Raw genomic sequence first — 16137 nt, 5'->3', positions numbered from 1 at the left:
TATCAGACTCTTAAAGAACAAACTCAGAGACTCATTTAATGACTCTTATTTTGCAAGTTATTTATTATTGAATAATAATTCCTTTTTGTTTACATTTCTCTCTTTTGTTTACACAACTTTTCTTGAATATAGTTTTATTTGCATGACTAACAAGTATAAATTCTGTCGGGGCCGCAGGAAAAAGAATCTCAGGGTTTTATGTCATGTATGTAGTCTGACAATAAAACTGGACATGCTGAAATACACAAATTAACATGCTTATCTAAATTTACCTGTTCAATTAATAAATTTCACAATTCTTGCAGGAGGACTATGATCTGAACAGGAAAGCAACAATATCTGGAATGGCTCCAGATAAGAGAAATGGTGTGAAAAATTGCAGGAATAAATACAGGAATCTTTGAAAATTCAGTCTCTTGCAAAATTTCAATATGGCATTGCAGTGGTTGAAGCCGTATCTTGGACTTCAATGAAATGCTTAATGAAACAACAGTGAAAAAGATAGAGTACAAAATGCAACTACATTGAGAAAAACAAAATTTTAAAATGTATATTTTCCAATATAATGAATGTGTGCTGGTTATTGAATTAATTAAAAAAAATTAAAATCTGAAAGCATTAGCTCCTTTGCAAAAGATATGATGGTCAAGAAATTTAATTTTGTATTGTATATTTTGAATATGTACTCAATGCAGATAATGAAAACATAAGTCAATCCAGAGAATAAAGCAGGGACAATAACCATCCTGCAATGTACTTCAATGTGTATGCTGTTAACAGAGTGGCCCTTGCACAGAAAAAAAAAACTATGTCTGAACATTTGGGAATACCCCTGCATCTGATCGGTTTGAAGGATCATCAATTCTTGCAGAGTTAGTTAGAACTTTAGGCTTGTTTGGGCACCTCAGCTGGTTCAGATTTAACAAGTACAATCGTGTTTGCAGTTACCTCCATTTGTGGAAAATGAGGGCACCATGCAAAAACTGGTCCCTACAGTACCTGTGTTTTTTTGGGGGGGACCCATGAAACTCTAGCTCAACCTTCAGATCCTATTTTCCAATTCATCCAAACTCAAACTTTAGTGTTGTAAGTACTCTAGAGGACCCTCATCAGTTTATTAAATAAAGTACAACAGCTCGTCAACCTCCTGTGACAGGGAGCTTTCATCAACAGGAAATGATCGGCAAAGCTCGCAGACTATTCAGCAAATTGGAATATTTACATTGCTCAGTCACTACTTATCATTTTAATTCCAGAAATATTACACATTTTGTGGGTAACAATTATGGAGTTATACCTACCACCTGCAACATCTTGTAAACTTGGAAGTAACTGCTTTCTGTAACTTCCAGAATCTTGGCCATTTTTTTGAATAACAGGGGCTGGAAGCTAGAAGAATACAGCAGTTAAAATAGAAATAACGTCTAGAAATGATCAAGCAGTACAGCATGACGATGGAAACTAGACACACTAACTTTATGCTGTGAATTCTGAAGCAAAGTCAGAACATGTTTTGCTTTCACTACCACTCATTTGCTCGTAAACTCAGAGCAGGTTTTCTTTCCTTGCCTTCCAGAAATCCTACTCTGCTTCAAGGGATAAATCCAGGTCCAAAGACAATGATTCAGAAGAATCCTTCTTCATTAAATCCCATATTTGATTACCATTGATTCTTATTTTTCAATATATTTTATTGGTTTTAATCAAATAAATGTTCCATAGGTACATGACAATAAAGTATTAACAAATCTCATACAGCAATACAAATAGTACTAAAATCTATGTTACATTAAAAGAAAACCACTACACTAATTATCTAAATATTAAACCCTCCCTTCGGAGGCTACTGGATTAACAGTCTACTACTAAACACCTAAATGAATCCAAAAAGTTATGTATCGGATAACCATTGATTCACTTGGATGAACTATTAACCAGTCAAATATCTAGTCTAAAAGAATGTAAAACAAGAATGAGATAAAGATTCAAATAATTGCTCTTTTTAAATTGTAAAATATAACAACAGACATGTTGACAAGACCCCAAACACCAAAGTAAGTAATAAACTCTCATTTGTTAAAATGACTTTTCATTCAGTCATCTCTTGATTTTCATACAAGCGCTTTGACAAGACAGCCTCTCACGGTGTTTTAATCTGTACTAAATGCTGTTCGTTAAGAATACAATATAATTTAGATGGAGCGTCTGTCTGAAATAACAACTGAATGCAGATCCATTTTCCTTCCAGTGATTTCTATATTTTGCCAATGGGCTTTGGTGCGTAGATGATAAATCATTTAATCCCAGAATCTATATGCAACTTGCAATACCCATACTGCTTTACAATACTTTAATGTCACATGAGAGCAATCTTTAACATCGGCTTAACTGAAAGTAATTTTTCATACAGGAAAGAAACTATTGTCTTATTATTTTAATCCCCAGGAAAATGAATCTCAAGGTTGTATGCGATGTCATGCATGTACTCTGACGATAAATCTAAAATTTAGGAAATAAGTTCTGAAAACAATTTAGCTTTCAAGCATCCATTTGATCAAAATTTAATTAAACTGAGAACACACAAAATGAAATAGTACTGTGATCTGTTTGGAAACACAATGTGCATGGACACAGGAACATAACCAAGGACACTATATGTCTGTTAAACACAGTTCGTTTGCTTTCACAACCTACCCAGTCGTATAGGGTCCAATTCACTCAGGAGAGTGATTCTAATTGAAGAGCAATATATCACTCAGTTGTTCTTAAAACATTGCTCGGCTGCACCACCACCAAAAATAATAATTTAAAAAATCCTCAGGTTCATCAAAGAAATTCTGATTCTGATGTTAAGTTGACAAAGCAAAACTATTCTCTTTTCTTCGCCAATGTCACACTCTTACCTTCCATTTTTAATTATTATCTCCCACTTTTCTGCAATTCTTTCCATTTCTATTTGGTCACACACCTACCTCCATACTCCTCCTTTTCTCTGTTATTGCAAATTATTGTACAATTACACAGAATAAGATGGGAGAGCCAATCAGCTAGAACTCTCAAACCCCCAAGCTTTTATTTTTAAAAGGCCGCATTTCAAAGCGGAATACGAAGCAGTACAGCAACAAGAAAGTAATCCTGCTAAATACTGATTGAGAATAACAATCATCCTGAAAGGCGACTGTCTCATCAAATCGATCCTCTTTCTCCTGAAGCTCGGCAAAATAAAGTCCAAACCTATTCCACCTTTCCCTGTAACGCACCATCTATGTAAATTCAATCTTATTGATATCTTTCCTGTGGGTAGATAAGGTCACAAAGGGTCTGCATGAGGTTAGCTGGTCTCGGGAGGAAATGAATTTAGAAGTTCACCATTCCTAGGAATTCTTGTCGGCCTTTGATTGTGTTTATCCTGGGAAAACGTTGGATGGTTTCCACCTTATCCGGCAGCGGTGTGGCCTCCTCTCAGGTGATACGATGCCCCAGGAAATCAAGCGTTTCCATGCCAAACTGGCACATAGCCAGGTTCACAGCAAGCCTGAACTCCTGAAACCTATCGAAAAGGCGAGTCAGATGTGTCCGGTGTCGGGGCTGGCAATGAGAATGTCATCCAGATAGACGAAGATTAAATAGAGGTCTCTACCAATCATGTCCATGAGATGCTGAAACATGTGGTCTGCATTCTTTCGACTGAAAGGCATCCAAAGGAACTTGAAGAGGCCAAAAGGTGTAATAATGGTCATTTTTGGGACATCATTAGGATAAACTGGAATCTGATGGTACCCTTTGATGAGGTCCACCTTGGAAAAGTTCCAGCAGCCCTGGAGCCTAGTGGCAAAATCCTGGATGTGTGAGATGGGGTATCTATTTGGGACGGTGGTATTGTTGAGTTGCCTGTAGTTGCCACACAGGTGCCAACCTCCTGAGTTCTTCCAGACTATGTGCAGCAGGGACGCCCAGGGGCTGTTTGAGCGGCAGATGATATCCAATTCCTCCATGGCAGTGAACCCGGTCTTGGCTTGAAGGAGTTTGTCCTGCAGGAGGTGCTGTGCCTGTGCATACACTGGGGACCCAGTTGTCTCGACGTGATGCTCCATGGCATGTGCTGGTTTAGCATTGTTGGGCACCAACAATCACAGGTACATGGCCAGTAGGAGTGCATATTTGTTACAGTCCAGAGCGTGGATTCCTAATGGCAGGAAGGAACATTGCTGTAGAGTGAGGGGGTATGAATGGAATGTGGCAGCATTGACCAAATGCCATCTGTTCATGTCCACCAAGAGCTCGTGTGCTCTGAGTAGTCCTTGTCCCATGAATTATCGAACCCAGTACAAGTCCTTGGCATGCACAAGTGGTAGTGGTCAAAAATGGCATGAAACCTAGAATGGTCTTGGACTACAGCCAAACTATAAACAGGTTCACACAACTAGATGCTTACCCACTGCCTCGTATCTCAGACACGGTAAACCAGATTGCACAATACAAAATATACTCCACAATTGATCTGAAATCTCAAAGATGAAAGGCACTTTACTGCTTTTTAGGCAGATGGCAAACTTATACAGTTTAAAAGAATTCCTTTTGGAGTTACCAATGGGGTATCCATCTTCCAAAGAGAGATGGATAAACTAATAAATGCTCAACCTACCTTTATCTGGACAATGTCGCTATATGTGGCAAAGACTTAAATGATTATGATCAAAACTTACAAAAATTCCTCCAGGTGGTCAATCATCTGCATCTAACCCTTAACGATGACAAGTATGTATACTGCACTAAACACCTGGCCATACTAGGCTATGTAGTGAGTAAAGGAGAGATCAGCTCAGACCCAGAGAGAATGAGACCACTCATGGATCTTCCCCCACCAGCGACACAAAAGTCCCTCAAGTGCTGCCTGGGGTTTTTCTCCTATTATGCTCACTGGGTGCCCAACTCCTCTGACAAAGCATGGCCACTGTTTAAAACTACTAGTTTTCCCCTGATTGAGGAAGCCCTCCGTGCTTTTGAAAACATCAAACAAGATATAGCCAAAGCAACCGTGCCAGCTATTGATGAGGATTTGCCATTTCAAGTGGAATCCGGTGCATCAGATTGGGCCTTAGCTGCTAAACTAAACCAAGCTAGTAGACCAGTAGCCTTTTTCTCTCGGACATTACACGGCCAGAGTTAGGACATTCCTCTATTGAAAAGGAAGCATGGGATATCGTAGAGGCCATTCGCTATTGGAGACACTTTTTAGCCAGAAGGAAATTAACATTGCTGACTGAACAAAAAATCTGTCACCAACACTAAGTTGAGGAGCAAGATTAAAAACGATAAGATTATGCGTTGGCGAATTGAATGTTCTCCCTATGATTATGACATACTCTATCACCCAGGAAAATTCAGTGACCCTTCAGACACACTTTCTCGCATGACCTGTGCAAGTCTGCAACTAGATCGTTTAAAAGATCTTCATGACGAATTATGTCACCTGGGGGGTCACTAGATTTTATCATTATGTGAAATCTCTCAATTTGCCATACTCACTGGAAGAGATCAAAAGACTAACTAAAGACCATCCTGTTTGTGCAGAGTGTAAACCACGCTACTACAAACCTTCCGCATCCACGTTGATTAAGGCGCCTCGACCATTCAAACGCCTCAGGGTGGATTTTAAAGGACCTCTACCCTCAAACAATAAAAATATCTATTTCCTCAATGTTATTGATGAATTAACTCGCTTCCCCTTCGTTATACCTTGTGCAGATGTGTCTGCTAGTTCTGTTATTAAATGCCTTGATTTGATTTTCAGTATTTTCGGTTATCCTAACTTCTTTCAGTGACAGAGGATCAGCTTTTATGAGTTCGGAACTTCGGCAATATCTTCTTGACAGAGGTATAGCTACAAGTCATGTTACAAGCTATAACCCTCGGGGTAATGGTCAAGTAGAGCACAGAAACAGTACAATCTGGAAAGCTATCATGCTAGCTCTAAAATCAAAAGGTCTCCCCACAAGCCACTGGCAAGAAGTACTGCCAGAAGCTTTGAACTCTATCCATACTTTGCTTTGTACAGCTACCAATGAAACTCCTCACCAATGTCTTTTTCTTTTCCCTAGAAAAGCGAAAAGTGGATCGACCTTGCCAACTTGGCTATCTAAACCCAGAGATGTTTTATTAAGAAAACATGTTAGACCCAGCAAGACTGACCCACTCATGGAGCGTGTACAACTGCTTCATCCTAATCCAGAATATGGTCATGTTGTATTTCCCGATGGTAGAGAGGACACTGTTTCCTTTAGGGATCTAGCTTCACCTGGTCTGCTGCCTGCTAGTCCTTCCACTAACCTGTCTCCTTCCTTACCCTCCCAATCCCAAGAACCTTTGGAGCAACAATTCCCTCTTCAAGGGAATCTGCTGACCGAAGACCTTTGGCCAACACCTGCTGACAAAAGTCCTTCAGTTAAAGGTAAATCTCCAACATCTGTGCCTTTACGTCGGTCTGAATGGATATCAAGACTGCCACAAAGACTTACCGGTAGTTACGACGCTTTCTCATCTTTGTTATGGTTTCAGTGAGCACAGACCTAGTGTGTTTACTCAGACTCACAGCTGGTACATTATTTTCATTTATTCTGTTTGCAACCCTTTTTTTTCTTGCCCTTTGCTTTTGCCCTTATTGCATTTTCTTAAAATTAGTTAATTTTAGAGGGGGGTGAATGTGATGATGTAATGAGGAGGGGGCGTATTATACTGACTTATTGCTATTGGGTATGGCTGTAGAGATACTCCACCCTACTGGTATAACAGATGGAGAACCTTTTCCCACTTGCCAGTTTAGAGCTGGATTTTTGTTTGTTAATAAAAGCCCAGTAATGGAATGATACTTGACTGGTCCTTGTCTATGGCATTACACCATCACAAGGAGCTTTCAAAGGCCCACAGAAACAACATTGTTCCTTATTATACAAAGTTCATTTTAAACATGTAATGTGATAACTTTTCCAATTTTCTAAGTTGAGGAAGTGTTGAACTGATGACATTTATCTTACTCCCCATGATCAATTCTAATGGTTTCTAATACCTTTGTATTTTACATAATGAAGATAGACGTCTACATTTACTGTTGAAAAATTATCAAAGAACATTAAAGAACTAATTTTGCACCAACTGAAACAAGAACAAATGTACCAAATAAGCATTGCACGCATAGCAGAATCACAAGTTGTGCAACTATAGCCTCTCTCCCTCCATGTGTTCTGGGTTTGAAATGAAAAGCAAAAGATCATCTGCATATGAAGATACTTTATGTTCATTTTTTTCTCCAGATATCTACAAGTCAGACATATTGTTCCATCCAAGCTTTCTGATTTTCCATGGATTTCTGAAACAAATATTCTTGATTTACTTTTTGACTTTCAATTTTTTACCCAGAGGATCAATATTAATTATCTATCATAATTTGATGGATTTGAGAACAGTTTGTCTGATTAAGATGAAAAGTGATTGGGAGCACGACTTGGATTTCTCACTTCCAGATGAGGACTGGGAATATTGTTCTAAATTTGATTAGTGAGTCCTCATTTTGTGAGCAGGATTTTTTGTTGCAATTTAAGGTTGTATGCAGAGTACATATTTAAAAAGTTATTTCTCTTTCATTATGAGATCAATGCAAATTTTTTGAGGCTTCATTGATACATGTTTTGGACTTGCCCTAGTTTAGGAAGTTTTTGGACAAATTATTTTCAAACTTTATCAACCATTTTTTATGGTCAAATTAGAACCATGTCCGTTAATTGCTCTGTTTGATTTTACTCCAGAAGAGGAAATATTATTGATTTCATCTCAGAAGTGAATTTTAGCTTTTATCTTATTGATAGTTCGATGGGCAATTCTGATTTCCACTTACCCATACTCAATGATTACAGGAGTCATGTCCTTCCTAAGTTTACAAAAAAAAATGTCAAAGATGTAAAGGTGAACTTTTATAAGAGATGGGGCCCATTCATGGACTATTAACATAATTTAACAAATTAGGGTGTTTGGATGCTCCTGGACAGCACTGTCTAGTCTCTAAATGTCATCCTTCATTTCCTATTTTTAAATCAGATATGCAAGTTTGCCTTGTTTAGAGGGGTTTGATTAATTTTTTTTTCTCATTTTCCTCTTTTTTATTTTCTTTATTCTTTTCAATATTTTTGATATAGTGGGTTTGATTTGAAAGGATGCACACAATTTATATCATGTATAATCAATTTTTTTGAATTCTCATATTCTAGTAAATGTATTAGATCTATACAGGTGTATAGATGTGCATTTTCTTATTAAACTCAATAAAGACATTTTAAAAAGAAAAAAAAATGTTTACCACAAAAAAACCGTAATCATTAAGTCCAAGCCAAACCAATACCAATGGCATTTGATGAGATTACCATGACACCTATTGCCATCACCACTATTTGGCTCACAAAGAGTCCTTCCAAGTGAGGCAACACTTCACCTCAATCTGTAATGGTTTATTCATCCTGATGCAGCCTTCTCTGCTTCAAGGAGACTGGACATAGAGTGGGAGATCATTTAATGGATATTTGCTCCATCTGCTGCAAGCACCTCCCAGTGCCCAACCATTTTAATTCCACACACCAATGCCACACTAACATGACTCATGTACTGCCAAATCACAGTCACCCATAAATTGGAGGAAAAACATCTTGTATTCCATCTCGGCAGTCTCCAAGCAAACAGCATCAATATTGACTTCTAATTTCAGTTATTCCCCCCTCCCCAGTCTCTCTTTCATTCTCTCCTTTCCTCCAGCTACCTACCCCTTTTCCTTCCTTCTCCCGAGAGCTACCTTTCTTAACCCTCCGCCCTCTTCTTCTATGCTCGCACTTGATCTTATCTATTACCTTTTACCTGTTAGCAGGTGCTCCTCCCCTTCTCTCTCCACTTTTTTATTCCGACATCTACCTGTTTTTTTCTGATTCCTAAGGAAAGGCTCAGGCCAGAAACACCGGCTGTCTTACTTCCTATGGATGAAGTGTGACCTTCTGAATTTCCCTTGCACTACTGTGCATTGGACTCAACCCCAGCATCTGCCGATTCTCTTGTATAATTATGGTGTCATACAGTCACCTTGTACTGCAGCATATGATGCATCATATCTGCACTGATCATTTGCCCTTCTACTCCAATCCAATTTGCGAGCATTAAGATTGTATCCTTCAACGTTAGAGCACTTGAGCCTTGTCCTATTGTAATGGATTCTGTCGTCTCCTCCGGCAGCACATTGCAGCTGTCAATCCTTATCCTCAAACCCCCTTGAAAATTCTTACCTTTCATTTTAAACCTGTCCTTTTGGAAAAAAAAAAGTTTTTGACAGCCTACCTTTCTCTAAAAATATTTTATACTTATTTCAGGTCACTCTTCAGCCTCCTTTGCTACAGGAAAAACAAACCAGCCTTTCCACCCTCTTCACAATGGCACAGTTAATAAATTTAAGTGTATTTGTCATCTGATTGTACAAGTGCACCCCGACGAAACAGCATACCCTGGTCTTTGGTACAAAACATGCACATGCAACTAGATATAACACACATACAAACAATATATATGCAGGACAAGTTACAAATAAATAAATGTTGCTTTGTACAAGAGTCTCAGATGGTGAATGTGAGCAGTTCCTTTGGTTGTTCAGCATTTTCATTGGCCGTGGGAAGAAGCTATTCCACAGCCAGGTGGCGCTGGCTCTGATAATTCTATATTTCGTCCCCAATGGGAGCAGCTGAAAGATGCTGAGTGAGGGGTGGAAGGGGTCCTCAACAATTATGTGCACCCTCTTTAGACAAAAAATCCTGATAGATCATATCGATGGGGGAGTGGGGGGGGGGGTTGGGTGGGAAGTCGCCAGTGATCCTCTCTGCCTCTCTTATGTTCATAAGAGAGGCAGATTGATTGATTGACATCTGATCCATTTCACTGCAGCAACTGTACCACACTATGTTGCAACCGGCCAGGATGCGCTTGAAAGAGCTCCTACAGAAGGTTGACATAATGGTGGCCGGTAGCCTTGTCTGTTTCAGTTTTCTCAGGAAATGCAGTCACTGTTGCACCTTCCTGACAAGTGAGATGTTCAGTGTCATAATAGGTCACTAGTTAAGTAAACTCCAAGAATCAAGTTAGTGCAGCTGTTAGTGCAGTGCAGTTCCAGTGCCAGTGGCCTGGATTAGGATCTATTGCTGTGTCTAAGAAGTTTTCATGTTCTCCTGTAACCTGTGTGTCTTTTTTTTCCTGCAGGTACGGATTTTCGCCCAGGTTAATTTGGTGGCACGGGTTTCATAGGCTAGAGGAGCCTTCTAACATGCTATATGATTTTTTTTTAAAGTCAACATGCTGTAGGGAGAGTAAACTGCATCAGGATGAATGTATTTCCATGGCTACAATATTTGTTCCAAACACTACCGATTCCCTTGAAAGAGGAATTTTTAAATGAAACTAAATAAATTATTTAGAAAGTTTTTACGGAAGGGTAAAAAATCAAGAGTGGCTTTGGAAAAATTAACAAGGGTGTATAAAGAAGGAGAATTGCAGCCACCAAATTTCAAAAACTATTACAGGGCAGCACAGTTAAGATATCTATCAGAATTTTATCAGACGGGAGAAAAACCCAATTGGCTCAAGATAGAATTATATAAATTAGGAGAAAATGTCCTGGATCATTTACTCCATAAATGGGATGAGGGATGAGAAACTGGTGCAGTTCAACAATTTCCCAATACTACAACATATACTAAAAACATGGAAGAGAATACATCTGGAGCGAAAGATGATAAATGATCAAATACCAAAAATGTTAATAATGCAAAACCCATTAATTCCTTTTACAGTAGACCATTTATTTTTAAGAAATGGGCTAAAAAAGAAATTAAAAGAATAAAAGATTGCTTTTTGGGAAACAATTTATTAACATTTGAACAGTTAAAAGACAAATATCACATGGTACAATATTTTCATACTAGCAGTTGAAAACTTATTTATAATAAAAGTTGGGAACTAGCCTAAGATTACCTGAGAGTAGCTACTATGAATACTGCAATAGTAAAAAAAAATTACGAACATGTACAAACGTGTACAGCAAATTGCAACACAAAGAAAATGATGAAGCAATGTTCAAACCCAAACGATGTTGAGAAAAAGATTTAAATATACGAATAAAGAATGAAACATGGAAGGAACTATGCGCAGGGACCATGAGTAATGCAATAAATACTCAGTTTACGATGATACAATACAATTGGCTACATAGATTATATGTTAAAACAATGGAGTCTCACAATATTGGACAGGTGCTTCCATTGTAAACAAGAAATTGGAACCACATTATATGCAATTTGGACATGAACAAAAGTGAAAACTTCTTGGGAGGATTTAAACCTAATATTAAATAGAATTACGAAAAATAGGATACCAAAAGTTTCAAAAATGTTCCTGTTAAACAACATAAAAGACAAAGAATTAAACCTAAAATTAGACAGGGCTCAAAAAAAGATTTATTATGATTGCACTCACAGCAACAAAGTGCAGAATGATAACTTGGAAAACAGAAAACCATAAAAAAACAACAATGGCACATAGAAATGAACAAGTTTATTCCATTCGAAGAAATTACCTACAATCTAAAAAACAAATATACTTCATTTGAACAAATTTGGGAACCATGCATAGAGTATATTAGAAACCGCCGATTTCAGACCTTCAGCTCTTAAAGTGATAAGATATAAGTACAAAAATACTTAAATATAGAATTTTGGATGACACAATTTCTTTTTCTTTTTTTTCCTTTTGTGTTCTTTTATTAATTATATTTTTTTTCTTTCTCCTTTTTATTTCTTGCTTTAAGTTATAGGGGGTGGGGAGGGTGGGAGGAAGGGGAAAAAATAAAAATGTCACTGTGTATATTTTAATGATGAATATTTGTATATATTGTTATTGACATAGTTCACAGTGAAGTATTAAATAAAAAATTAATATCTATTCTGTGTGAAGAGACTCTGTGTGTTTTTGTACTGTTAGGTCAATGCGAGCTTGCACAGAGATGATTTCACTTGGTCGACGCTGTTTAATGAATACAAAAAGTTGCTAGTTGTGAAGTTAACTTAATATAATGGAATTCCAATCGAAGTACTCGAGCTGGCAGAGTCTGCAAGCATCGAATCCATGCTGCTGGAGACCCAACTGCACTGGGTGGGTCACGTCTCCAGAATGGAGGACCATTGCCTTCCCAAGATCGTGTTATATGGCGATCTCTCCACTGGCCACCAAGACAGAGGTGCACCAAAGAAGAGGTACAAGGACTGCTTAAAGAAATCTCTTGGTGCCTGCCACATTGACCACCGCCAGTGGGCTGATATCACCTCCAACTGTGCATCTTGGTGCTTCACAGTTCGGTGGGCAGCAACCTCCTTTAAAGAAGACCACAGAGCCCACCTCACTGACAAAAGACAAAGGAGGAAAAACCCAACACCCAACCCAAACCAACCAATTTTCCCTTGTAACCACTGCAACTGTGCCTGCCTGTCCCGCATCGGACTTGTCAGTCACCAACGAGCCTGCAGCAGATGTGGACATACCCCTCCATAAATCTTCGTCCGCGAAGCCAAGCCAAAGAAAGAAATAGGAACTCTAACATCGGGGGATTAAGAATTTCTGAAAAATTCTGTAAAAATGGTGTGGCTTATAGAAACTTTTGCAGTCAAGGTGTTTCTTTATGTATTTGGAAAATATCTTTTATATTGATCTCTTGATCACAGTTTTAGAAGTGATCACTAAGGAAAGATATGATTACTAGAGTTCAATGCTACGAATGTAGTTAGTAGTAACGATAACTATCATTAAAATTATCAATTCATGTAGATCGGCTGCAATCATTCAAAGTGGAGTGGGCAGACTCTCCCACTGTCTTATGTGAGTAAAATGTGAAAGTCTGTAGTTTCTGTAATTGAAGTAAAAACACTATGCTGGAGAAACTCAACAGGTCAAAGAGTGTACTTGAAAGATGATGATACATAACCAATGTTTTAGACTTGAACCCTTCAACAAGGTATGAACACTCTTTAACCTGCTGAGTTTCTCCATCATTATGATTTTTCTTCATTTTATGGAGTCCTGATGGTTGAAGATTTCCTTCCATTCCAGTTCTGAAAATTCTAAGGTGACTCTAGTGACTTTAATCAATAAAATAGTCGCTCGGAGGCTAAGTGAGTCATTTGTCTGCAACACATTTCTTGAACGAACCAGTAACAAAACCCAAATGAATTTTTTTAAACAGTCTTTATTAACAAACAAAAAGAACTAAGTCTGTAGTAACATTCAATATCAGTAGCAAAAAAACTACTGTAGAAGAAAATAACGTTCTACCGAAACACCAATTAATCATAACATTTAACTTTTCGTGTAACACTCCTTGTAATGTTCTAAGGTCCGTGTAACGTTCATGTAAAGTAACAGTTGACAGAAATTATCAATACGTAACTCACCCTCCTCGGATCACCTAACTGACGATGCAGGCTAGCGAACCTCCTTTCAACACGTGCAAACCCCCACACATGCTCATTGCAGAACACGCTGGCCCTGGCTCCAACTGCTCACTGCCAGAACTGAGCCAAGCGTGCATGCATTGACCCAGTTCATGGAGCATGGGCACTGGCGGACACACCACCACTGAGGTTGAGCCAACCATACATATGCCACTACACTCCTTTGGCTTCATAAATGGCGCCGGCTTTTGCACATGCGGCTAACCGGAAGAGGCTTACCAATGCCCGCGGCCACAACAGGTAAGAAATGTGCCCTTAGCTCTTACACTGGCACTTAATTATTATAATGAGACACAATGTCTCTAATAATAATTACATAATTATACAATAAATTATATAAAAAAACAATTAACTACATGATATTGAACATTTTTCAGGACTTCTTTCTTCATTTGTTTTAAGGCCAGAAGTTACCAGCACATAGCCTTTGAAAGAGTGATCTTTACCACCACTCTGTAGTCTGTGTAGTGGGCAAAATAAAGTCAGTTTGTACTTATCAAGGTCCCTCCATCTTCTGTGAATCAGTGAGTTAAAATGTTGACCAGTAAAGCTCAGATCTTCCTCAGACAGAATAGACACAGCTTTCCCTTTGAGTTTACCATGAGGTATGTCTTCAGCATGTCATTTGGCTTTCTTCCTTTCTTCAGCATTCTGCTTCTCTTAGTAAGAATTTGAACTTTTAAAATCAGATTTTGAAGATTTATCTGATCCTCTCAATTATAATAAACAAGTCTCTTTAACCTTTCCAACAACAAATTTGCTCATCATTTTCTTTATTTCCCGTGGTTGATCATAGAGAAGGTAAGATTCAAATGACATTAGTTCTTCTAACTCATCATCATTTCTAGAATCCTTCTGTAAAGAAGTAAACTGGTTCCAATTATGGCTCCTACAAATTTCTTTAACTAGAACTGCAGCTTTTTCAACCACTCTGGTTTCTATTGCCTTGTTCTGTAATTCCAGATCAAATTTGGCAACTTCCAATTCATCTAATTTTCTGACTGTTTATTTTGAAGCCTTTTATTAGATTCTATCTCTGCATTCAATTCTTTGGACAGGAAAGTAATTCTCTCATTATCTATCGAGAAGTTAATAACTTGATCAGGAGTTAAAGGATCATGTGATCCATTAGTACTTCTGCTTTCAGGCCTGCTGTAGCAAACTCGAAGTGTTTGAATTTCTTCATCTTGCTTCTTACATGGCTGAAATGCAATTTCTCTTTCTTTCTGCCTTGCTATTAGCTGGGCCTTCAAGTTACGTTCTTGATTATTTTCTGTAGTCAGCTGTCTTGTGTTATCAACCAATGACTTGTTCTCTTTAAGCATTTTGTACTCTGAAGGCAGTTGCACCAGTTTTGCAGTCATTTGTTTTAGTCCTGCCTCAGATTCAATTACACAGGAATAATCACCAGCAATATTCACAACACCTTCTAAAACTTCATTTTTATCTGTTGTTGATAAAAAAAATAATTCCTTCAACATTGGTTTAGATGCTTTGATTTATTTTCACATTGATCTGTTTTCTTTTCTTCAGAAGTGAATTTCTTATTTACAGTCTTTTGCTGTTCCCACAACTCATCAAGTTCCACAACTGAAATCCCGTTGACACTTGTCGCTAACTGTTCCTGAGCAATATCATTAATCTTTCTAATGGTCCATTGATTGTCCATCCAATGACAGTTTTAATAGCACAAGATCCATCTCTCACACTCAGTATGATTTCTAAGCCAATTAGCATCTCTATAATTGAGCTAACTTCCAGTATGTAAACCTTTCTCAATTATGACCACTGATCCACATCATTTGGATGAGGGAAGTTTCTTGTATGGACAGGTAGAGTCTTTTGTGTGTATATGGCTGGAAGATCACAAAAATTGTCATGGTGTATTCCAGCAACGTCTAACCCTGAAACCATATTAGTTTCATGACTTGCTCATGACAATAAATTCTGATTCTGATTCTTTTCTTGTCCAATGGGTTTCAATAGAATCCTTGACACTTTTCCTTTAAGATTAAACCTTCTCAAAAAATGGAAAGATTTAGCCATAATGTTAATAGGATGCGTGAATTGTATTAAAATGAATATTTTTCCAAGAATACAGTATTTGTTTTAATCATTGCCCATTCAAGTACCAGAAATTTTCTTTCAAAACTTAAATAACTTAATAATAGATGAATTTCTTCGGAAAGGTAAAATCTCACAAAGTGGTTTAGAAAAAATAATGTGGAAATTGATCAGGGTGGACTAAGATTACCAAATTTTAAGAATTATTTTAAAGCAGCTCAATTGAGGTTTTTGTCCTCCTCAACGGGGTGAAAAACCAACTTGGATTCAAATAGAAATGAATAAAATTGGTGAAACTATCCCAGGTTAATTTTGTATAAATGGAATAGTGAGTTGTTTAAAGGAACTAAAGATTTTTCTGTATTGAAACACATATTAAAAATATGGAATAGAATTCATATTGAGAGAGGAATTAAAAATTATCAATGACCAAAAATATTGTTAAAACAAAATCAACTTTTTCCTTTTACTTTGAACAATTCTATATTTGACAATT

The 16137-nt window shown here is 37.6% G+C and overlaps 1 protein-coding gene across 2 annotated transcripts in view; it reads right to left on the bottom strand.

Moving 5' to 3' along the window:
* Positions 1-643: 643 nt before the first annotated feature.
* The window catches only part of LOC138751513 (transcription factor Sp4-like), a 118588-nt gene continuing 103094 nt past the window's right edge, over positions 644-16137 (bottom strand). The window contains exon 5 of one of the 2 annotated variants that reach the window (XM_069913866.1): positions 644-1389. In XM_069913866.1, the coding sequence (XP_069769967.1) occupies positions 1228-1389 (162 nt within the window). In that variant the 3' untranslated portion in view covers positions 644-1227. The remainder of the gene's footprint in view (positions 1390-16137) is intronic. The other variant, XM_069913865.1, reaches the window with a different exon arrangement.

Source organism: Narcine bancroftii, chromosome 1, assembly GCF_036971445.1.
Source record: "Narcine bancroftii isolate sNarBan1 chromosome 1, sNarBan1.hap1, whole genome shotgun sequence".
Lineage (NCBI taxonomy): Eukaryota > Metazoa > Chordata > Chondrichthyes > Torpediniformes > Narcinidae > Narcine > Narcine bancroftii.
Note: the sequence above shows the minus strand (reverse complement) of the source record. Positions and strands in the feature narration are given on the sequence as shown.